Here is a 24,477-nt window from a genome sequence, read left to right as displayed (position 1 = left end):
GCTACTTTCTGAAAGGCACTGTGAGCTTTTCTTCTTCAGCTCTAGGTGTAGTAGATTGTTGGTTCCCATTCCTTCTCTTGGCTCATGATTTGGACCCTGGATTAAGGTGGTTTTTGAAGAAGGTTTCCTTACTGCCGTCATGCTGTGTTGTCTCATGCCTGTGGCGTGGAGGTGTGACTGTGGCTGGGCATTCCAGGACAAAAGGCTCAGCGTCCTCTGCATCTGATGTGCTACCCTCTCGAGTTCTACCACCTTTAGTCATCATTTCCCAGGAGGTGTGGGCACTTGTGATAAGTTGTCTGATGTTTTCTTCTGGTGTTTTTGACCATGAAATCTCAGACCTGGAGTAGATTGTGTTACCAAATAGCCAAAGGAGGGAGGATGTAATATTTGATTTACATAATATCCAGGAAATGAGGGAAGGCATGATGCCATTAGCTGTGTTTCCAGTCAGACTTAGGAAGTTTCACAATCGTTTATTCAGAAAAGATGAAGGCAACTTGCAGGTGTTGCTGATGGAGTTAGTTACTTGCTGAAGAGGAGACAAAACCAGGAGCAGCTTTGTTTCATTCCTCATAATTGTAAAGCCATTACTGGGGAGTTAGGTCATGTCCCCCCTTTACCTTGCGAAAGGGAATTTTTCTCCTGAGGTGATTTCAGTGCTTTAAATTCCTCGGCTGAAATTGGAGACTCACAGATAAATGAGACATATAGAAGGCTTCCCAGTCCCTGCTTCCAGCCTCATGAAACCAGGGTTCCACGGCCAGGAACATGTCACCAGCACTGACGTTTAGGGGTTTGGCTGATTAGCTTCATTTTTATGATCACTTCTTTAGTCACCAAGTCTTTTTCTCTTTGTCCATCTCTCTCTCTCTCTCTCTCTCTCTCTTTTAAAGTTTATTTACTTGAAAGGTAGAGTTATACAGACAGAGATGACAGAGTTGCAGATGTAGAGACAGATCTTTCATCTGCTGGTTCACTCCCCAAATGGTCCCAATGGTGTGGCCAGGAGCCAGGAGCTTCATCCTGGTCTCCCACGTGGGTGCAGGGGCCCAGGCACTTGGGCCATCTTTTGTTGCTTTCCCAGGCGCATTAGCAAGGAGTTGGATCAGAAGTGGAGCAGCCAGGACTCAAACCAGTGCCCATATGGGATGCTGGTGCTGCAGGTGGTAGTTTAACCTGCATGCCACAACGCCAGCCGCAGTGCTATTTTTTTTTTTAAAGATTTGTTTATTTGAAAGGCAGAGTCACGAAGAGCAGAGGCACAGAGAGAGAGAGAGAGAGAGAGAGGGAGAGAGGTTCTCCATCTGTTAGCTCACTCCCCAGATGGCCATAGTGGCTGGAGCTGGGCTGATCCGAAACGAGGAGCCTCTTCTGGGTCTCCCACCAAGTGCAGGGGCCCAAGGACTTGGGCCATCTTCCACTGCTTTCCCAGGCCATAGCAGAGAGCTGGATCAGAAGTGGAGCAGCCAGGTCTCAAACCAGCACCCGTAAGGGACGCTGGTGCTGCAGACGGCAGTTTAACCTGCCTGAAAGGCAGAGTTAAAAAGAGGGAGACATATACACACACAGGAATCTTCCATACACTCGTTCACTTCCCAAATGGCCACAATAGGCTGGGCCAAGGCAATACTAGAAATCTGCAACTCCATCCTAGTTTCCATGTGGGTGGCAGAGGCCCAACCAAGCACTTGGGCCATCATCTGCTGCTTTCCCAGGTGCATTAGTAGGAATGCTGGATCGGAAGTAGAGAAGGGGCTGGTGCTGTGATATAGTGGGTAAAGCTGCTGCCTACAGTGCCAGCATCCCATATAGGCACCAGTTCAGGTCCTGGCTGCTCCACTTCTGATCTAGCTCTCTGCTGTGGCCTTGGAAAGCAGTAGAAGATTGCCCAAGTCCTTGGGCCCCTGTACCTGTGTGGGAGACCCGGAAGAAACTCCCGGCTCCTTGCTTCAGGTTGGTGCAGCTCTGGCCATTGCAGCCAACTGGAGAGTGAACCAGCGGATGGAAGACCGCCCTCCCCGCCCCCCGTCTCTCCTTCTCTCTCTGTGTAACTCTGACTTTCAAATAAAATAATAAATCTTTAAAAAAAAAAAAGATTTATTTTTAAAAAAAGGAAGTAGAGCGTCTGGCACTTGAACCAGTGCTCATATAGGACGCCAGTGTGGCAGGCAGTGGCTTAACCTGCTGTGCCACAACATTGGCTGCTTATACTTTAGAAGAGGAGGTATGCCTGAGTATAAACAATCAAAACAAAGTATAAAATGTCTTTGCTGAGTTTATGAGGCACATACAAGTGCATAAATTCTCCCATGAAAAACAGCCAGGATGGTTTTTCTCTGGGAAATGAGAACGACTGCTCTGATGATCTTGAACTCAGAGCACCCAGAGCCACTTCCAGGGACTCAGAGTCGAGGTGCCTATAGTAAAGCGACCTTGCTGTTAGCCTTCTCCTTGGGTCAGCCATCATGCACCTACATTTCCACTGAAAATAGACCACATCTCTCTTTATCTTGCCCAAAGTTTAGATCAAAGTGAAAAATGAAGTGAGATTTGGTAGAGACCTTAGAGCCCAGTTTTCCTAATGGAGTTCTCGTTCCCGGTTGTGTGTGGGTGTGCAGTTGGTGTGACCTACATCCTTCCTTTTGCTCTGATTCCAATGATCTCTGATTTAGAGAGAGTTGATGAGGAGGCATGAGCTGTGTCTGGGATCAGCCCAGAAGTATAGACTGCTGATTTTCATGTAATTCTTGGTTACTTGCCAGTTTGGTTGGGGTTAAGCTGTTTCCAGGGTAGGAAAAACAAACAGCATTTTGGTACAAAAACAAAGAAGGTTGCTTTGTACTTGGTGAAGCTCAAATTGCAGATCCAGTGAGAGCCCATTAATCTTCAGTGGTAAGTTTCAGAGACCTCTGTACTCTCTTGAGATGGAGTGACTTCTCTTTCATGAAAGTAAGATGTATGTGTGGAGTAATTGTCAACTCCAAAAGGATTTTCTTGTTAGGAGACAAAATAAGAGGCAGAAACCTTAGGAGCACTGTAAACTGGTTTTAGCTTCTGCTACTTTTATTTTTCTCCTTCTGAAAGACTCAGACTGTACCATTGATACAGATACCTTTCCTCCATCGCCCCTGATCTCTGCAATAGAACAAAATCCATTCCAAGAGGGCCAGCATTGTGGCGCAGTGGGGTAAGCTGCCTCCTGCAAGGATGCCAGCTGGCATCCCATACTGGAGTGTTGCTTGACTCTTGCTGCTCTGCTTCTGCACCTGGGAGTGCAGTAGATGATGGCCCAAGTGATTAGACCCCTGTCACCTACATGGGAGATCTAGATGGAGTTGCAGACTTCTGGCTTCGGCCTGGCCCAGTCCTGGCTGCTGTAGCCATTTGGCGAATGAACCAGCAGATGGAAGATCTTTGTCTCTGTCTCTCCCTCTCCTTCTTTCTCTGTCATTCTGCTTTCCAAGAAAATAAATAAATATTCAGAATCCAATCCAAGATTTATCATATTTTAGCAGTAAACCAGACAAGCAAAATGAGGGCCCAAGATCCATAGTAAAATAGAAACTCCTGTCTTTGCTTGTTATTAATGATACCATACTCATCAGAGGGAAAATGATGCCCATCAGAGGCACTCACTAAACACACGAGGGTAGAGGGCCTGGCCTCTACATTCCACCTCCCACTGATCTTTTTTTTATTTTCAAGATTTATTTTATTTAAAAGGCACAGTTAGAGGATGAGACAGATCTTCCATGCACCATAGGCTGCCAGTGTTTGTTTCTGTGTGTTCATTCCCCAAATGGCCACAATGGCTAGGGTTGGATCAGACCAAAGCCAGGAGCTAGGAGCTTCTTCTGGGTCTCCAGAAGTGGGAGTGCAGGAACCCAAGCACTAGGGCCATCTTCTGCTGCTTTCCCAGGTGTATTAGCAGGGAGCTGGATTGTAAGTGGAGCAGTGGGACTCAAACCAGAAACTCTATGGGATGCCAGCATCACAGGTGTCAGCTCTCCCTGCTACACCACATTGTTGGTGCCCCCTCCTCCCCCCTTCTTTGATTTGTTGCTCCCTTTTCATGTGTCCCATGTGTCCTTGTTGCCATGCTTTTATCCCCACTTGGCCCTGCTATGCCTGTGTTCCCTGCCCAAATCCTGCCTATTGTTTTAGTTCCCATATGTTGATCAGGGCTTTTTTGGCCGCACTTTCCCTCAGCAGTGTCCCTTCTTTGCACTCTTTTGTGTTACTGTCTCCATTCCTGCTCTCCGTATTTGTCACAGGCTGCCAGTGCCTGTTTCTGTGTGTGCTCATCTTTCCTCCCAAACCGGATAACTAAATAAACCAATCCCGTAGAGCAAGACTGATTCATCCAAAAGTACGTCTTTGTCACCCCCACCGTACATCCTGGGTGGTTGGGTGTAACTGTGAAGGTCAGATCACAGACAAATGTTTAAGCCGTTTTGGAGCCACACAGTCCGGTTGAAATGCTGACTCCGCTGCCACCTAGGTGTGTGTCCCTGAGTGAGTGACCTAATTTCACTGAACCTCAAGTTTTTTATCTGTAAAATGTAAGATACCAACATCCGCTGGACTCTTCTCTCCCTGCAGTGTGGCATTTGCTGTTGAACACATGATTGCTTACTGCAGTTCTGGACTGTTTGCCCAGCCTTTCTTCCCTGAAATACTCAAAAGTAGGAAAGCAACCACAAAGTTTTTATGGATATCTTGCTGCAGAAGTAAGCCCTGTGACTGGCAGAAAACTGTGTCCTGCTCAGAAACCAGGAGAGGTGTGTGTGTGCTTGCCCCAGCAGGCCTGCTACATGTCAGCCTTTGAGCCCAGGACACAGATCAGCTGGTGTTGTTGGTTTCTGGCAGCTGAGCAATTCTTAGCATTTCTGTGGAGAAGTACTGCCAGTCTTCATTCTGGATTTGGAGCTCATCCCATGACATCCCCCAAAATACTTACTTCAGGATCCTTTTACTGCTGGCCAGTCTCACGTTCATGACATACAGATGTCTCTGTTTTACTTTTACTGTGGCACTCGTGTTGGTTTGGGGTCTGAGTTAATATCCACTTCTCTTTATGTTTGAGTTAGAACTCTAAGGCGTTTAAGTAGGTCTGTGCCCAAACCTGAGGAAGGTAAGAAGCATCGTTTATCTTAGATGTTCCCAGTCGCCTTAGCTGCCTCTGCTCAAAGCTCCTGGAAGTCAAGTGGTCTTCAATCTAGAGGCTGTCTTCTGTGCTAGGAGCCTGGCAGTTGCTGTCCTGTTCTGACAAAACCCCCTTTCCTTCAGATTCTTTGATTGTGAAATAAGATACTACAGCTCTCCTTCAGCCTCAATTGGCCAAATGACATGGGTGTGAGAACAGTGCACCAGGCTACCTGAGAGCCAAGGCCTGGGAGGGTCTCTATCTTGCACCCTGTGTGGGGATCTAACATGTGTTGGGAGCAGATGGGAGCCTCAGTTCTTTCCCGTTGTTTGCCTTCAAGAGCTCTACTGTCCACATGGGTCTGAATAAGAGTCATGGACCTGGGGGCCCTGACTCCACACCCCAAAGCACCTCTTTCACAGGTGGCCGTCTTCTAAACAGTTCCGTAGGACACTGCTCAGGAATCTGCATGTCTGCTAGGATTCTTCTGGACCCCCAGTTCTGGTTTTTGTGGTTTGTTTTTTCCCTCTTCTTTTAAAGAAATGGTGTGTGTGTGTGTGTGTATATATTTTAAGAATTATTTATTTTTATTTGAGAGGCAGAGTTACAGAAAGAGAGGGAGACAGAGAGAGAGATATCTTTGATCTGCTGGATCACTTTCCAAATGGCCATAACGGCCAGAGTTGGGTTGCTCTGGAGGCAGGAGCTTCTTCAGAGTCTCCCATATGCATGGCACGGGCCTGCTTCCCCAGGCATATTTGCAGGGAGCTGGATTAGAAGTGGAGCAACCAGGACTGGAATAGGTGCCCACATAGAATGCCAGCGTCACAGGAGGCAGCTTTACCCACTATGCTGGGTAATACACTGGCCCCTGAATTTTCCTTCTTCCTTCTTGATAGCTTCCTTTTTTTTTTTTTTTTTTTTAAGATTTTTTATTTATTTGAAAGTCAGAGTTACACAGAGGAGAGGCAGACAGAGAGAAAGAGAAAGGTCTTCCATCCTATGGTTCACTCCCCAATTGGCTGCAATGGCCCAAGCTGCGCTGATCCGAAGCTAGGAGCCAGGAGCTTCTTCCGGGTCTCCCACATGGGTGCAGGGGCCCAAGGACTTGAGCCATCCTCCACTGCCTTCCCAGGCCACAGCAGAGAGCTGGATCGGAAGTGGAGCAGACAGGTCTCGAACTGGCGCCCAGGCCAGGGTATTAACCCACTGTGCCACAGCGCCGGCCCCAACTCTTAGTAATTTTTGATCTAATATCTGAATGCTCTATCATTGGGCGGAACCTTTGGAGCCAGAGACCGTGTTCACATTACTTGCTGTGCCACAGCCAGTGGTGTGACCTTGGGCAAGTTACAGAGCAGCCCTGTGCCTTGGTTTTGCAACTGAACAAGTAGGGATAGTGATGGTTAAATCACGGAGTTGTTGTGGTGTTAAGTGAGATGTTGGTTAGATGGAGTTCCTAGCACATAGTGGCTCACAGTCAGAGTCAAACAAATAACTACCTTTTTTTGCTTCTATCCCAGAATGTAAAGATTACAAGGATATAGAAATTGGCAAGAAAAGTGTAACCAAAAGATACTGAGATTGACAGTATTAAAAGAATGAATTCTACTCATGAGCATATATGCTGTAGCATGTCTTAAATGAGAAATTAATCAGAATCTAAAGGATATTTTTGGTGGCACTGTCTTGGGGGGAGGTTCTGAATAGGGATAGTGGGGGCTGGGTCAGTGGAAGGGTATCTCTTAAACAATGGTTAACCAGCAATGTTCTTTTTAAAATATTTATTTTTTAATTTTTAATCTACTTGAGAGGCAGAGCGACAGAGAGACAGATCTTCCATCTGCTGGTTCTTTCTCTTTTAAATTTATTTTTATTTTTTAAAAAGATGTATTTGTTTATTTGAAAGGCAGAGTTATAGAGAAAGAGAGAGATCTTTCATCTGCCGATTTACTCCCCAAATGGCCACAAAGGCCAGAGCTGGGCCAGTCCAAAGCCAGGAGCTTCTTCCAGGTATCTGATGTGGGTGTAGGGGGCAAGTACTTGGGTCATCCTCTGCTGCTTTCCCAGGCTATTAACAGGGAGCTGGATTGGAAGGGAGCAGCCAGGATTTGAACTGGGATCCTGACTTTGTAGGTGGCGGCTCCACCCACTATACGATAGCACCGATCCCTACTGGTTCACCATCTAACTGCCCACAACACCCAGAGCTGGGCCAGACCAAAGCCAGGAACCTGAAACTGCATTGAGGTCCCTCACATTGGTGGCAGGGGCCTGAGCACTTGGGCCATCATCTGTTGCCTCCTAGAATGCATTAGCAGGAAGCTGGATCTGTTCTGGGACCCAAACTGGTACTCCAGTAGAGAATGTGGATATCGCAGCAGTAGCCACAACACCAGCCCAAACCTGTGATATTTTGACAATATAATCCTGTTTAATTCTAGTTTAGTGTGACCCCCCCCCCTTTTTTTTTTAAGATTTATTTATTTGAAAGGCAGAGTAACAGAGCGGCAGAGGCAGAGAGAGAGAGGCCGTCTTCCATCTGCTGGTTCACTCCCCAGATGGCCACAATGGCTGGAGCAGTGCTGATCCGAAGCCAGGAGCCAGGAGCTTCTTCCGAGTCTCCCACACGGGCACTTTCCCAGGACACAGCAGAGAACTGGATTGGAAGTGGAGCAGCTGGGACTCGAACCAGCACCCATATGGGTTGCTGGCACTGCAGGTGGTGGCTTTACCTGCTACGTCACAGCGCCAGCCCCTTCTTTATTTTTTTATTTTAAAGATTTTTATTTATTTATTTGACAAGTAGAGTTACAGACAGTAAGAGAGAGAAAGAGACAGAGAGAAAGGTCTTCCTTCTGTTGGTTATTCCCCAAATGGCTGCAATGGCCAGAGCCACGCCAATCCAAAGCCAGGAGCCAGGTGCTTCCTCCTGGTCTCCCATGCGGGTGCAGGGGCCCAAGGACTTGGGCCATCTTCTGCTGCTTTCCCAGACCACAGCAGAGAGCCTGACTGGAAGAGGAGCCGCCGGGACACGAACCTGTGCCCAAATGCGATGCCGGCGCTGCAGGTGGAGGATTAACCTAGTGCGCCATGGTACTGGCTCCTGGCCCCTTCTTTTTTTTAAGTTAGTGAATTCAATATTGAGCTTAGTTCTACATTGGGAGGTAGATAGCTAATTTTTTTTTTTTTTAGATTTATTTACTTATGTGAGAAGCAGTGTTACAGACAGAGACAAACAGGAGAAAGAGATCTTCAATCTGCTGGTTCACTTCCCAAATGGCTGTAGTGGCCAGAGCTGGCCCTATTCGAAGCCGGGAGTCAGGAGCTTCTTTCCGGTCTCCTATGTGGGTGCAGGGGCCCAAGCACTTGGGCCATCTTCTACTGTTTTTCCAGGCTGTTAGCTAAAAGAATCATTTTTGTTGTTCAGGCTAGCAGAAATGGCTAATGATTATCTTACTTCTTAAATCCCAAAGCTGACTACTTTATCAGTAGATTATAGTGGTATTTGTTGAGTATGGCAGAAAGTAAACTCACTTTCCTGGAAATCCCTGAATTTGTCAGTTCAGCTTCTTTTTCTCCTTACTCCTAGACCTCAGTGCTCGTTGAGGGTTAGTCCCAAGGGGCTGCAGACATGACGTGAGTTAGTGAGATAGAATCCGTTGTCATAACCACTTTTTCAGAGCATATGATACTATGTTATGTGTTGATGCTTTGGGTTAAATGCTGCCTTGCACACAGGAATTTATCATCTTTTTTCCCCTTAAGTGTGTGTTTTCTTTTTTTTTTCTTTTTTTTTTTTGACAGGCAGAGTAGACAGTGAGATAGAGAGACAGAGAGAGAAAGGTCTTCCTTTTGCCGTTGGTTCACCCTCCAATGGCCGCCGCTGCAGCCGGCGCACCGCGCTGATCCGATGGCAGGAGCCAGGATCCAGGTGCTTTTCCTGGTCTCCCATGGGGTGCAGGGCCCAAGCACCTGGGCCATCCTCCACTGCACTCCCTGGCCATAGCAGAGAGCTGGCCTGGAAGAGGGGCAACCGGGACAGAATCCGGCGCCCTGACCGGGACTAGAACCCGGTGTGCCGGCGCCGCAAGGTGGAGGATTAGCCTATTGAGCCACGGCGCCGGCCCTTAAGTGTGTGTTTTCAATTACTGAAAAGGCAGAGTGAAGAGGGGAGTGCGTGAGGAGATATCTTCCATCTACTGGTTCACTCCCCGAATGACTGCAGCAGCCAGGCTGAAGCCAGGAGTCTGCAGCTCCATCCTGGTCTGCCACAGGAGTGTACTTGAGCCATCACTGCTGCTTTCCAGGATGCATTATCAGGAACCTGGATCAGAAGCAGAGTAGCTGGAACTTGAACCAACACTTTGATATGGGATGCGGGCATCCCAAACAATAGTGTAACCTTCTGTGCCACAACCTCTGCCCCAGGAATTTATAATCTTTATTGTTATTATTATTGTTTTTTTTTTTTTTGTTTTGTTTTTTGTTTTTTGTTTTTTTGACAGATAGAGATAGACAGTGAGAGAGAAAGACAGAGAGAAAGGTCTTCCTTCTGTTGGTTCACTCCCCAAATGGCTGCAACGGCCAGAGCTGCACCGATCCGAAGCCAGGAGCCAGACGCTTCCTCCTGGTCTCCCATGCGGGAGCAGGGGCCCAAGCACCTGGGCCATCCTCCACTGCCTTCCCGAGCCACAGCAGAGAGCTGGGCTGGAAGAGGAGCAACCGGGACTAGAACCTGGCGCCCATATGGGATGCTGGCGCCGCAGGTGGAGGATTAACCAAGGGAGCCATGGCGCCTGCCCCAGGAATTTATAATCTTATAAGGAAATAAAAGCAGACAAATGCTGATGAGAAACACTGTCTTGAGTAGCATCCATAAAAGGATGCCTCATTTTGGGGAGACCTGGAAGTCTAAAGTGCAAATATGATCATTTGGATTGAATTTTTATAGTTTTAAAAAAACAATTCTGGTAATTTTGCAATTCCAGTTCTTCTAAGATTGTCACTGATGAATATTGTTTAAAATGTGGTATGCTTCCATAACCCACCAGGGGAAGGTTTTGTCATGATGGCATGCCCAGGGCTAAGAACAGTGCCTGGCCTGCTGAAGGCATTCAGTGCATGTGGAATGAATGGGTGCACTTGCGCCATGGTACTCTGGCTGGGGAAGTGCAGGTTCTAGTCTTGTCTTGTTAGTGCAGTGCTGAACAGAGTTGCCCACAAGGGGCTAAAGATACTCTCTCCTCTAGTTTGATTGCCAAAGTTAATAGAGCTGCATGTGTTTTGTGGTTCTTGGTAGTTGCCAGGCTGCTGAGGAAATGAAAGGAGGGAGTTGGAAGCAGCCTCAGGGCTCTTCCCGAGGCTGGGGGTTGGGGCTGTGCCTTGATATCCAGCCTCATCTGTCGGGCATTTTGGCCTGTTTGTGAGGGTGTGGGGTAGAATGTGTTGCCCTGTCTTGAGAATACATTTTGTACTGAAGAATGGCTTTCCAGTCTCCAAACACCTGCAGCAGCAGAAGCTGCTTCTCTCGACACATCAGCCTCTGCTCTGCTCCATAGCAATGAGGCTGTAATCCATTCTTTCTTGAGCCTCGAGGAAATGGCTCAGCTGGCTTGGCACATTCATTTTCTAGTCAGGAAAGTCAGTGTGACCTTGACCATCAGTGGGGACCTGCAGCAGGCACATTGTGTGTCTGGCTGGATTCTAATGATCAAAAAGTACTTTTGGTACCTCATGGTGCTGTAGTGTTGTGTAATTCTAATTTATTGTCCTGGGTGGGGGTTACAGGTACTAATTGGCAAGAATCATTTCTGATTCACATGAGTCATGCACAACACGGTGCCCCCTGCCATGGAGGCCTTTGACAAATGTCACTGAAAGAAAATGGTTGCAGAAATTAAAAGGAAAGGTGAGATATACTTGCTTTGAGTCATGGAAAATATAATTAATTTGCAGCCTCAGAAGTTATTAGTAGGGTGAGTGTTTGGCCTAGCAGTTAAGACACAGGTTAGGATGTCAGTACCCAAAATCACAGTGTCTGGGTTTGATGTCTGGCTCTGCCTCCTGATTCCCACTTGCTCCTGGTACAGACTCTGAAAGACAGCAGTGATGGTTCAGGTGGTTGGGTTCCTGTCACCCACATGGGAGACCTGGCTTGAGTTCCTGGCTCCTGGCTGGCCATTGTGGGCATTTGGGGAGTGAACTGGCAAATGGGAGCTTGCTCTCTCTCAAATACATAATTTTTTTAAGTTACTAGAAAGTAGCTTTGAATGTATGCAATTCCTCTGAAGATTTTTCTCCTCAGGAGTCATTTTAGTAAATCGCAATGCAGACATGGCTGTTGGCCTTTAGGACCCGGGGAAAGCCACTGTTTAAGGGAGGGCACTAGAGGAGATTGACTCACACTGCAGACTAGGGAAAGTCAGAGAAAGAATCCGACCTCAGCACTGGGCATTTGGCACAGCAGTTAAGCCACTGTTTGGACGTTCACATCCTGTATCTGAGTGTTTGGGTTCTAGTCCTGGCTCCGGTCCTGAATCCCACCTTCCTGCTAGTGCACACCCTGGTGGAGGGGGGCAGGCAGCAGGTGATGGCTCAAGAACTTGGGTCTGTGCCACCTACGTGGGAGACCTGGATAGAGTTCCAGGCTCCTGGCTGCTGGCTTCAGCCTGGCCTGGCCCCAGTTGTTCCAGGCATTTGGAAAGTGAACCAGTGAATGGAAAGGTCTGTCTGTCTCTGTGTAGGTATGTCTCTCTCTGTTTTTCAGATAAAATGAAAATTAGTAAATAAAAAATAAAAAGAGACTTTAGCCCCAGGACCTTTGCTTTTTGTTTGAAGCTTGCTGTTGAAGAAGGCTTTTTCTCCATGAGCCGAACTTAGCAAAAGAATCTCAACAAACCTAAGGTGGTGAACTTTCCCGAAGCAGAGTTGGTTTAAATATAGATGTCTGCTTTACTGGCAACTTGGAGGCTGCGGTGGGACTTGCTGTACCTTTTATAAGACAAGTGAGGAAAGATGTTGGCACCTGTACACTCAAAGTTTGTTTATGAAATATAAACTCTCCTGTAGAAGCAAGAGCTTGAGAGGTCAGTGTCCAAGGTAGCGCGTTCTGCCTCAGCCCGGGAAAGGTGTCTACAGATTGCCTCCTTTCCTAGAGAAAGTTGGGGCAGCCAGGCTTCATATGCTGTTACTCATTAAGCACCCAGCATGGCAGCAATAGGGGAGGAAAAATTTCTGTGAAACTGACAGTTAACTGCGCTTGATTTTCTTTCCCAGGGAGGAGAAACATTACCTTGTGAGCCAGAGAGTCAGTCCTTATTCAGAGAAATGTAGCTCTTTCCAGCTTTCAAGACTTGATTTCCGTCTGCCCGAGACTGCTCTGCGCCGAGGGCTGCTGATAGGAGCAGGCAGGAGCCTCTCCAGCACTCCCCATTGCGGGCTCCGGCTCCCGTGGGTCCGGGGCTCGGCATCGTGGGCTTGCAGCACATCCTCAGTATTCCACAGCAGCTGTCTGAAGTTTTTTTCTGCTGTGCCTGAACTGATGTCATTTCCCCCTTGGCAGACAGCTTCAGCTTTGCTGCGTCTGAGATATGTCACGAGAAGGTGGGGGTGGGTCGGAGCCAGCGGGGGGAGTAGTGAGGAGAGCAGGAGGGAGCTGCCTGCTCGGGCCCAGGACTGTTGACTTTCTCTTCTTTGCTCAGGAGGTCTAGTTAACTGGGAGCACGGAGCACACAGGCCCACCAGGGGCCATGCTCCTTGCAAGACCTGAACTTTTCAGAACCCTGTGTTCCAAACGTTAGTGTGGACGATGCTCTTGCAGGATGCCTTTCCTTTGGGGTCTTAGACAGGTAATTGAACTGGTTCTGCATGAATCGTGTTTGGGGGGCAGGGGGGAGTTTGCTTATTGCCTTGCTGCTTTGGGTGGAGGGAATATTTTACAAAGTGTCTCAGTTCTAACAGGCCAGCTCCTACAGAGAAATTTCTAGCCTTCCCTTCTTGTTTGCTAGTTGCTCCTGACTTCCAGAGCCACTGTATTCTTAAGCTCTTTCAGCCCTGAGGTTTTTTGAGGGTTGTCCAGTTCAAATTTTCTTTTAGACACTAAAATGTTTTTCAAAGTTTTATGGAGGAAACAGTTTAGGGTGAGGCTGGGGAGGGGAAGGATAAAGCGTGATCTTTGGTGAAAACACTCACGCCTCCGTTTTGGTTTGGCTGGTCAGCAGAGTGCTTCCCAGGCTGCTGGTTCTGAAGGGACACGGGATCGGGGTTCTGTTCAAGAGGAAGCTCTCCCAAAGGCCTTGTTCCTTTGAAGCTTGTGGTCAGGGGGTGCATGGCTGAGGATCCTCATGGACACTTCAGGGGGGGACAGGGTGTGGAGCTGATCCCCTTTTGACCTTACTGATCAATTTTTCAAGGCCAACAGACCCCTGTGGCAGAGACTTGATCGCCAGGCCGTTGCTGATTGCCTGGTGATTGAAGCAGGGGCCCTTAAATCAGTCAGCAGCCTAGTGTGGAATAAGAGCGCAGTAGCAAGGGACCAACTGCTGTCTGCTTAGAACACAGCTGCTGCCAACTATTTGTTCCAGGGCTTCAGAGTCGGCTCCCACCCCCGCCACCCGGGTTTGGCCTGAGCCGCATGTCTGTAGGGGAACAAGTAACTGTAACCAGCAGAGGCTGGTGGAGCGTTAAAAGGGATGGGGACTACACACAGCTCCTCTGCTGCCATTCCTGGGGTGAGAAAAAGCCACAGAGGAGCTCAGACCAGAGGCTTTAAGGGGAGTGAGAAAAGTGCTAGGTGAGCAAATCTCTCTTGGGTTGCCTGAAATTCTTCTAAAAGTAAGCTTTTCAGAAAAGCCCTGCTATTCCATTCCTGTCCTTGTTTATCTTCAGTCTTCCTTTGACGTAACTGATAAGCAGTGTTGTGACTGTTTTTGGGCCGACCCCTGTCCTTTTAGCCATGGAGAGCATTTTGAGCAGTGTGGATATAGAGTGGAGGAAGTAGCCAGTGCTGTGTCAGCAGGCAGGAGAGGGGGACAGCTGGAAAGAGGGGGACAGTGGAACGAGCAGGCCCGGGGAGCAGGAAGACCTGCGTGTATCTCGGCTCCCCTTGGGTGGGGGTAGGGGTGTACCCACTTATGGGACTGCTGAGCCTCCTCTTTGAAATGCAGATAATAGTACGTACTTAAAGAAGATCTCTCAAAAGAATGTATGCAAAACATATAGCACCTTGGCTGCCAGAGGGTAGTCGTTGAGTAAACACTTTTGTTTCTGTCTGCTCATTCCTAAAGCATGCAAGTCTGCAGGGTGCAGGGAACTAGAAGGGAGAGCACCACAGCCTTTGCTCAGGTGGAGGCATGGCGGGCTTTTGCGTTCAGTACCACTGTGGATTTAGGGATCCTGTCTCTTAGTGTAAAAAACATACTGTTAATCTTACATACTGAGGAAGGCTAGGACCTGTGTTCACTAACCCCCGTTGGACTCAGAGAGAGAATGAAGTGGTGGGTAGCGTCATTAAAACCTTCTAGGAGCATGGAGGGCCGGGATAGTTGTCATGGAGAGCATCTTAGAGTCCCACAGCAGGTGAATCCAGCTCTTGTTTCTGAACAGTTTCCTGGTAGAAGACTGACGGAAAACTTTTTACAGACTTCCCTTCCTGAAATTCTGTGATTCTAACCTTGCCTTTTTCGTTACGTAATTTTCTACATTTCTGCATCTGACTTGTTCTTTGTTGGAGCTATGTAAAAGCCAGCCTTCTAAATATTAGTTACTTGGTGATAATTCCGTTTTTAAAAAATGATACAAAAATGTATATACTATTAGTCTCAATCATACATAGTATGTCTGTGTTTTCATTTCATTTTTTCTCCTTATTCCATATGGTAACGCTTTGTCTTGTGTGGTAGTGTTACTCAGTTTGTATAGAGATGCATGCTAAGGCTTATAGAAGTTAAGCCACTTGCCCAGTGTTGCTCAGTTAGCTAGAGAAATGTTTTTTGGTTTATTTTGTTTTTAGAGCCATTTTTCCCCAAGTCCTGGACCCCCCAACCCCTACCCCGCTATTTAGACTGCGTTGCCCAGTATCTGTTGGGGCATATTTATTTCCAGCCAGCCCAGGTAGGGGATAAGACATTGCTTGCCTCTTTGCCATTTACGTTTTACTCTGAGCGAAAGCTGACAGGCTTGCATCATCTACTGGAGACATCACTGTGTGAGATTTTGACCACTCACTGGATGTGAAATCGGACATGACCCCCTAAAATTTAAACCAAAAATGCGGCCCTTTAGAGTTCCCCAGAAGTGCTATCTGGGGTGCCACATATGCTACTGGAATTTGGGGTGCCATACAATTTCACCATGAGCCTATTAATAAATCCCCAATATTAATAAGCCCAAGATGGTTCTTGCCTAATATTTAGGAAGAATTCTAAATACCGGCACAGATAAACAAGGCAGCATGGTACGTTTTAAGCTTTTATTTAGTGAGAAAGATGCATAGGAGAGTGAGAGCTTGATTTAAGAGAGAGAGGTAAATAGGGGTTCATACCGAGCACCGGAGCCAGCCTCTTGAAGGAGCATCTAGGCCTGGAAGCCTAGAGCACATGGCCCGAAGGCCACGCGTCCCTGGAGGCGCAGGGCTACAGCAAGCCCCTCCTGGCAAGAGGCCAGGAAAAAGAGCCTGGCGGGCCAGGCCGTGTCCGGCTTTTAACCCACTTCCGAAGGGGAGTGGTTAATTAACCTGATTGGCTGGTGGGCACCCAGGTGTGGCCAGATAATGAGATATGGTCACACAGGGGCCTGGGGAAGGCGTGGTCTTCCAGTTTACAAATCTAATCGATTTTAGCCTGGATGCCTGCCTACTTCAGATGTGGCCTGGCACAAAGGATGCAAGCATACAAATCCTTACTTCCAAGGAGCTTATGCTCTAGCGCAGTAGTTCTCAAAATCATGCAAGTCACCTGGGAGTGGGCTTTTGAAAATGTAGATTTTTTTTTTTTTTGACAGGCAGAGTGGACAGTGAGAGAGACAGAGAGAAAGGTCTTCCTTTGCCATTGGTTCACCCTCCAATGGCCGCCGCGGCCGGCGTGCTGCAGCCGGTGCACCGAAGCCAGGAGCCAGGTGCTTCTCCTGGTCTCCCATGGGGTGCAGGGCCCAAGCACTTGGGCCATCCTCCACTGCACTCCCTGGCCACAGCAGAGAGCTGGTCTGGAAGAGGGGCAACCGGGACAGAATCCGGCACCCCGACCGGGACTAGAACCCGGTGTGCCGGCGCCGCAAGGCGGAGGATTAGCCTACTGAGCTGCAGCGCCGGCCTGAAAATGTAGATTCTATAGGGCTGGGTCCAGGAATATGCATTTCTATTACATTTCTGGGTGTTTCTGGCTTCTGGGTTTAGTGGCTTGGAAAAAATGACAAGAGAGTGTGCTGAGACTACTACAGAGCAACGCCCAGGGAGCAGGATAGCAGAGGGCGGAAGTATCTAAATCAGGCTGGGGTTGCGGGTGGATGCGACTGGCTTTCCTGGGAAGGTGGTATCTGATCCCAGGCTTGAAGGATGAGTAGTTTACCAAACATCTGAGCAGAGGTGCTGGGAGGAGCATTCCAGACAGATCAGGCTGGGGAAGGGGGGTTGTTTTTGTTTTCTCCTGCAGATGAGAAGGGAAACTGGCATTCCTCTGTGAGTCTTAGTGTTGAGTTAGCCTGGGGCAAAACTAGGACTTGGCTCACCAGGCATTGATGTGCTTCTGGGCACATAGGAGGAAGACGTTAGAGCCCTTCAGTTTAATAATGAGTGGCATGATTCAGTGTCTGTAAAGGGCAGGTAGGCCACAGGGTGCCTTCATTCCTTCCTGTGAGGGACAGCTAAGGAGGAAGCTACAGTGTTGACTAAAGAATAGTCTTTGTCATTAGGAGAGCTAAAGGTCAGGAGAGAGCCACTGTAGACCAAACTATAGATGCAAGGCTGTTAGATGCACTGTCCCTTCATTCCTTGACAAGAGCAGAAAATAGGCCTTCTGGGTGAGAGTCCCTAGACCTAGAAGGATTACTGATTTTCAGAGAACAAGATTGCAACCAAATGTTCTAAGTCTCCTGCTCCAAGTAGGTTCTATTGAATGTTTGATGCAGATAGCATTGATTTGCTGATGCTAGAGGATTCTTGTGATCAACATTCTGTCTCTAAGATGTGTTGTGCTCCTGTTCAACCACATTGTGGGTACAAAGAGTTATAAACTCTATCCTGCCCTCAAGGGGTTTGCAGTCAGGGAAAGTGGGATAAGTGCATGGGTGACTGGAACATTCGGCAGGTGGTGGCAAATGGCATTAGAGGGGAGCAAAATGCCCAGGAGTTCACAGGTGTGAAGAGACGACCCTTCTTCATATGGACCTGAAGGTAGTTGTTAGGTGTGTGGAAAGACCAGTTGGTGGAACATAGACTTGATTCAGCAAGATCTTATACCTCAGAATGTTGCCTTTCTCTGTGACAGGGGCCTCCTGTCCCCAGATTATCCATGCCAGTGAGGTTCAATGATTGGTGATACGGGAGATGAGTACCAAAAAAACCTGCTGTAGGTCTAGGGTCCTCTTAGTCTCCCTTGTTGTCCATGTTGGGTTTTGTCATGGAAGGAGGCACAAGGGCCAATTCCTAGCCTAAGGACCTGTTTGTATTTTTGAAAGGGTGAGTCTTCTTTGGCCTGATGCTGACTGTGACAAAGCAACAAGAATGTTGGACAACAGTTATTCCCCAGGGCACCACAAGAAAAGCACTAAAAAAGTTCTGATGATAACCAGCCCAGGCTGGATGGGGGAGCCCTGGCTGGGAATAGGGAAGAGGGAACTTGCTACCTTCCATTTTCACCTCTAAACTGCTGAATAATAGCAAACACTTACTTGGGGGTGTTTCTGTTTCACCACAACAGCCACCATAGGGAGGCGGTCTTATCTCGTCTTTACTAGAAGGCAGCTGGAACCCAAGGAGAAGCTGTCTTGGCTGATGGGCGGCTGTGTTGGAGCTGGAGTGTGGGTCTGCCTGCTGCAGAGAACTGGCAAAATGAACTCCTGGCCACTGTGACCCTTTGGTGCCGGGTTCAGGACAACTTAAGCGAGCTTCTGCTTGAAAGGGCTAGCTGCGGACGATGTGGCAAACAGGAAGGGGGTGCTTGTCTGTGCTAGGAATGGTTGAAGCCAGAATCCTTATTGGAACTGATTTATAAAACTGTAGTGACAGCACCACAAGACACCTCAGTTCCCTACTGTCACTTACAGGTGAGAAAGGTGGTGCTTACCCAAGCCCTTTGAGGTAAATTTTTGACTCCCACCCATTTGTGTTCAAAGAAGCTGCTTTTTTAGAAGAGTGTGGCTTGTTTTTCATCATTTCTCTGGTAGCAAAGCAAAGAGAAAGCCATGGACTCAACAGAAACTTAATGGAAAAGAGAACTGTGTCTGCAGATTTTGAAACTTTTATTTAGGACCGAGCCAAAGAAAACAGCTGCTTCCTCCAGTGATAGCCCATAAGTTTGATCCACCCCCTTCCCACCCCCTTTTTCTTGAAGAGGTAAATTTTAGTTCACAGAAACAGACTAATTTGGGGGCCTGTTTTTTTTTTTTTTTTTTTAAGGTGAGTTTTTTTTAAAGATTTATTTATTATTTATTTGAAATGCAGAGTTACTATTAGGAAAATAGTTGCAGATGGGTGCCTCCTCACACGGGTCACCAAAATGTTAGGAAAAGAGTCGTGGAATAGAGGAGACAGTGCACAAATTTACAGCCAGATTGAATTTATTCAGAAAAAATAAATCCACAGAGGTGGATGACCAGCTGCCTGCTTGTACAAGATGGAGCATATGGCAGAAGGCCCCAGCCCCCGGGGGTCCGGGCCTTTTTAAGGAGGGCTAGGACTGGGGTGTGAGTAGGAGGCAGCAGGGAGGGGAATTCCAGGAACTGGGCGAGGTGGGGGGGGCTTGGGAACCTGGAAAATAATGCAGGGTGGGGTATGAAGGCAATAGGGTGTGAGACCCAATTGAGTTTCTAGGGCAAGGAATACATTCCAAAGTTTATCTCTTTGGGGCAATGAGGAAGAATGGCTGAGGCTTATGTCCTTGTTCCATCAGTTACTTAGAGGCAGAGAGAGAGAGAGAGAGAGAGAGAGAGAGAGAGAGAGAGAGAGGTCTTCCATCCGATGGTTCATTCTCCAAATGGCTGCAACAGCCAGAGCTGGGCTGATCTAAAGCCAGGAACCAGGAGCTTCTTCTGGGTCTCCCACATGGGTGCAGGAGCCCAAGCACTTGGGCCATCTTCTACTGCCTTCCCAGGCCATAACAGAGAGCAGGATCGGAAGTGGAGCAGCCAGGTCTCAAATCGGCACCCATGTGGGATGCTTTACCCACTGCACCAGAGTGCCAGTCCCTGGGGGCTGTTTTAAAAACTGCTATAAAATTCCTTCTGCTGCTGTAATTTCCTAGCATGCAGATGCTGGTTTCTCAACTATCCCTCTCTAGCACTTGCTGTTCTTGCCTGCCAACTTGTAGCAACAGTGAGTTCAGATAGCCCTGAATGTTGACCTGCCTTAGTCACTTGTGTGCACTTTGTAGGCATTGCTTCTTTGGACAGAGCTCACCTGAACTTGAACCCTGGGCCTCCCAGGAGGCTTCTATAGCAGGTTGCTGGAAATGGTGATTTAAATCTTGAGAGGTGATGTACTCTCACCTGCTCACCTGCTCTTTGAGAGGATTGTGGCTATGAGAATGGCTTGACTTATTTTCCTGAGAGTGGCCTATGGTTTACTGGCACCCTGTTGAACGTAAGACATTGGCTCCCTTGGGCTTTGCATCAAGAGGGTCCCAGGTATTTATTATTGTTTTGTTCTCTTGCTTAACACAGATGATTCCTGAAGCTCCTACTGAGCTGTGACGCATGCTGTCTATCACGGTGTCAGATACTGCCCAGCGTGTCTTGTGGTTTCCACTGAGGGTTTAGAAATCCCTAGTTACCCACCCGGGCAGTGGTGTGAATACCTGTGACCTCCTGCTCTCCTGGGTGTGGCTCTGGGGTAAAATGGGAAGGCCCATGGTAGCTTGGGGCAGGCTGCCAGTAAAAATAGAATCTGCAGTCACTTGTCCATCTGTGTGTGAAGCTCTGAATTTATGGGCCAGGCACAGATCGCACTGGGTGACTGACCACGTCATGGCCTGGGAGCCCTGCGTTGGTCTCTCACCAGTCATACAGAAATCATATCCGCACAGTCTGGGTGTAACTCTTGGAGGGCCACTTCTTGCTGCAGCTGGTCTTGCTGCTGCTTCCAAGGTGTAGCTAAGAGACACAGGAGCCTTGGGGATGGCAGTTGTTTGACTCTGCAGTCTTTTAGGTTCAGGACTTTCTGAAGATTTTTTTCTTTGGTGAGACTGGCATCAGACCTGCTCTTAGAGAATTTAGATGGGGAACCCATTAGAGTTTAAGAATGGACAGAAGACAATTCTGCAAGAAATTCTATGGTATAGTTTGGCAAGAGCAATGTTCTAAACTAGGGCCAGCTTTATGCACCCCCTTGCTGGGATATTTGGCAATGTCTTGATGTTGTTGGTTGTCACAGCTGGGGGTGGAGTGGGTGGTTGCTGCTGGCATCTCTTGAGTAGAGGCCAGGGATGCTGTTAAACACCCTGAAATGCACGAGAGCCCCCTGCAAAGAATCATCATCGCGCTCCAAATGTCAGTAGTGGGCAAGTGCAGAAGCCCTGGGGGAGAAACTGCCGACTCCTGGCTGCTTGGCTTAGGAAGCCTGAGTCTAGGGCCTGAGGGAAGGGGGGCTGAGTTGTTTCCACGAAGGGGAAGCAGGTCTCTTCTGCTGTGTTCTAAGCAGTCTATGTTAATTGCTTGCCAATGTTTAGAATCTTGACTTCTTGGTCATTGCTTTAACCAGAAGGTATTGTGTCTTAACAAAAACAGATAGTCATGTTGTGTGTGTGAGCCAGTAGATAAAGACAAAGCCTTTTTGGACCTGAGATTTCACCTCTTGAATAATAATCTAGACAGCCACCCCCTAGAAGGCCGGATCTCAGTAGCACTCAGATAACTTTATACAGCATAAAGTACGACTAGGCTGCAGTTGATTTAGTATCAGGCCATATTTCAAGCCAGGTACCTATTGCTGTGACTTGGATTTGTTGTAATCCATTTCTGATAACTTGCCAACGCCCCCTTGTTTAAATCATCCGAAGTCTGTTTTCATCTTTAAGAGCGAGGCCCTAGACTTGAGAATGTTCTTTGAAGTTTTCCATAGTCTTTTGGGCACAAAACCTTTGGATTTTGAAGGCTTTTCATCTTGTCTGTTTGCAATGGGATCATTATTAATGTGACCTGTTGTCAGAGGTAGAAGTATACTGTCTCCTTGAACAGTATTGAACTTTACTGGTAATAAATCTCTAGTACTGGTCTCTAGACAGTCACACAAAGCGAGTTCCATTAGGATCCATCTCCTTTGCTCCCAGCAGAAGCCCTGCACAGTGAGATGGAACTGCTAAGTGAAAACTGGGACTAAATTTAGATTTAGGCTTAAACTAAGGAAAGAGACGCAACTTGTGCTTTTCACTGCCACATGAAACTGTGATAAATCTCTTTTAAGAATCATATCAATAGCAAATTAATTTGTTTCTTCAATATTTCAGATCTTTCTAAAAACTGTACCTCTTTCTTCCTTCTGGGCAGCGAGGTGGTATTTTATATGAACAAGAACCATTTGCAAGATAAAATAAAAATGTTGATGAGCTAGAACCTAGCCATAGAAAGAGTAAAGAACCAAAATTCAGAAGCCCAGGTTTTGACAGTCCTGATTCTGTAATCTGTAACCTTAGTCTAAGGGTCAGTCTTCTTGCCTGTAATGTAGTGGGGTAGGGGGTGGGGTGGCACCTCTGCTGACCTCTTGCAGAACGCAGCTGGCAGGCTCAGATGAGAGGCTGATTGTTAAAGAGCCTTGAAAAGCTTGAGTGTTCTAAGTAAATATGTACTGTAGATATTATATATGTGCATTTTTCTGTGTGTGTGCATATCATCATTGCTCCAAGTGATGATTCTGAGGGCCTTGCCACATTACTAATCATTTTAAAAATAATGCATTCTATTAAAAAAAAGAATGTATTCTATTGATTAGATTGTATTTAAAGAGGGACAGATGTACTTCAACATTGTAGGAAGCTTTTTTAGCAACAAGAATTGAAACAAACTTTTTTTTTTCTTTAGCCTAACAGTTGAGTTATTACAAAATGCCTCAAAGGCAAAGTCCTGGCCTTATCTGTTGTTTTTGTGCCTGTCAGCATGTAGCATGAACGGTTAGCATAATCCCTAAGCATTAAACTCTCTCCACTAAAATTTGGGCTCTGGATACAGAAAACTTTTTGTAGCTGTGTGATTGCTCCGCCTCTCAGTGTCGCTTCCTGTGAAAAGGGGAGTAAGTAACACAGGCAAGAACACCCCACACAGTCACTGGGCAGATTGGGTTCCCTTCCTGTGCGATTGTGCAGGAGGTTTTCCTGATTACCAAGAGGTGTTCCCCTGATGCTGCAGGGAGGGGCCCCTCTTCCTGCCAGGTGCCCCCGTTTGACAGGTGTGTGTAAAGCACTGCCCCTCTTCCTGCCAGGTGCCCCCGTTTGACAGGTGTGTGTAAAGCACTGCTCGAGCCTCCGTGTAATGAATTCACATGTCAGCGGCTTACCTGAGTGGTTAGGCCACTGTAGACTGCCTTAACTTCAGGTGAGATGGTGAGCAATCTGCTAAAATTCGGAGCAGGGGATAGTGCAGGGTAGGGATGTGGTGGGTGGCGGAGGAGCCACGGAGGCCGAGTTGGAGCTGGAGCCCTACCCCATCCTCGTAATGGCTCTGTGGGAATTTTTCAAAAGAAACCAGAAATCTGGATTTTTTATATGAATTACTCTCATTTTAAAATGTTGACAGTTAATTCTACTCTTTTTAGAAAGCTGAAAGGCAAAGATAGTATGTGGGCCTAAACCTGCCTCTTGGGACCAACTCTGGACAGATGATGGGCGGCTGAATTGCTCTCCTGTCTGTCTCCCTGCCACCTGCTGCTTCTCTGCTCCACTGCATGCTACCTGCTGTTTCGGCCCACAGCTCTCTGCACCAACCATTGTGAAGAAGCCATGCTTCCCGGTGGATTTACTTGGTGGCGGAAGAGGCTGGTTAATGAAGGATTGCTGGGAATACCTCAAGGCAGAACTGCCTTTCCTTTTCATAGCGTCTGAGGGTGAGAGTGGTACACTGGCCCAGTGTGCCATGCAGCTGCAGCCGGCCGGACATCGGCAAGCCTGCACACACTAGGACTTTGGCAAGTGGACCTTCGCAAAACCACGGGATATGTTGCAACTTCTGATTTTTTTCTCTGGGATTTTCCTACCAGAGTCAGGAGACTTTTTCTGAATTTGTTATTGAGGTTCCTAACAGCAACACAGGAAATGGATTTTAATTTCTTTGCTGGCCTCTCTGTTTGGGGGCTGTTTAATGAGGATCCAATTGTAGTGTAGCTTTGGCAGTAACAGTACTGGTGAGGATGGGAGTCTACCTAACATGTCACATCTTTTTAAAATGTACGTGTATGATCTATTGTGTTTATTTTTTAATGGAATGAGGCAGAGAGACTATAAATAATTTAATGTGCCTTGATTCTTAGTAGATATTCTTGGAAGGAACTGTGTTGGGATATGTTTGGGATTCTAGGGAAAGATACTGGTCTATTCTGTTTTTAGAGAGCAAGAACTGTTTATTGTATGTTTGTTATAGATCCAGGGCAGTAGTTCTCAAATGTGAATATATGTGAGCATAGCCAAGAGAGAATATTTATTTGTAATTTATATTTTTTAACATGGTATTTATTTGAAAGGCAGAAAGAGAGAGAGAGAGAGAGATATCAGTCTTCCCTCTGATGGTTCACTCTCCACATGCCCACAGCAGCCACAGGTGGGCTAGGCTGAAGCCAGGAACCTGAGTTTCCCTTGTGAGTGGCAGGGACCCAAGTCCGTGAGCGGTCACCTGCTGTCTCCCAGGGTGCACATTAGCTGGAAACTGGAATCAGAAGCAGAGCCAGGAAACCAGCCTAGGTGCTCTGGTAAGGGATACGAGCGCCATCTTAACTGCTGTGCCCCACAGGAAGGGTATTTAAAAAGGTTACTTCGGGGCGTGTTTGGCCTAGTGTTTAAGTTGTTAATTAAACTGCTTCTGATGCACTGTGGTGGTAAAGCCACACCAGCCACCTGCAATGCTGGCATCCCATATGGGTGCTGGTTGGAGACCCGGATGCTCCACTTCCGGTCCAGCTCTCTGCTGTGGCCTGG

At 47.5% G+C, this 24,477-nt stretch overlaps 1 protein-coding gene and 1 long non-coding RNA gene across 4 annotated transcripts in view; one reads left to right on the top strand and one right to left on the bottom strand.

Moving 5' to 3' along the window:
• Window positions 1-24,477, top strand: part of WBP1L (WW domain binding protein 1 like) — a 71,586-nt gene that overhangs the window by 19,082 nt on the left and 28,027 nt on the right. The window contains exon 1 of one of the 3 annotated variants that reach the window (XM_051823544.2): window positions 12,747-12,999. The exons of the other annotated variants lie outside the window; for them this stretch is intronic. Within the exon in view, the coding sequence (XP_051679504.2) occupies window positions 12,973-12,999 (27 nt within the window). The 5' untranslated portion in view covers window positions 12,747-12,972. Of the gene's footprint in view, window positions 1-12,746; window positions 13,000-24,477 lie in introns of those variants that run through there. 3 annotated transcript variants of the gene reach the window in all.
• LOC138845311 (uncharacterized) lies at window positions 8,329-12,816 on the bottom strand. The gene is made up of 2 exons (XR_011382296.1): window positions 12,444-12,816; window positions 8,329-8,553 (listed from the first exon to the last, which is right to left on the bottom strand). It is a non-coding gene; the product is annotated as an uncharacterized lncRNA (long non-coding RNA).

This window comes from Oryctolagus cuniculus, chromosome 15 (assembly GCF_964237555.1).
Source record: "Oryctolagus cuniculus chromosome 15, mOryCun1.1, whole genome shotgun sequence".
NCBI classification, from domain to species: Eukaryota; Metazoa; Chordata; class Mammalia; order Lagomorpha; family Leporidae; genus Oryctolagus; species Oryctolagus cuniculus.
The sequence above is the reverse complement of the archived record's forward strand: the minus strand, read 5'-3'. Positions and strand labels throughout refer to the sequence as shown.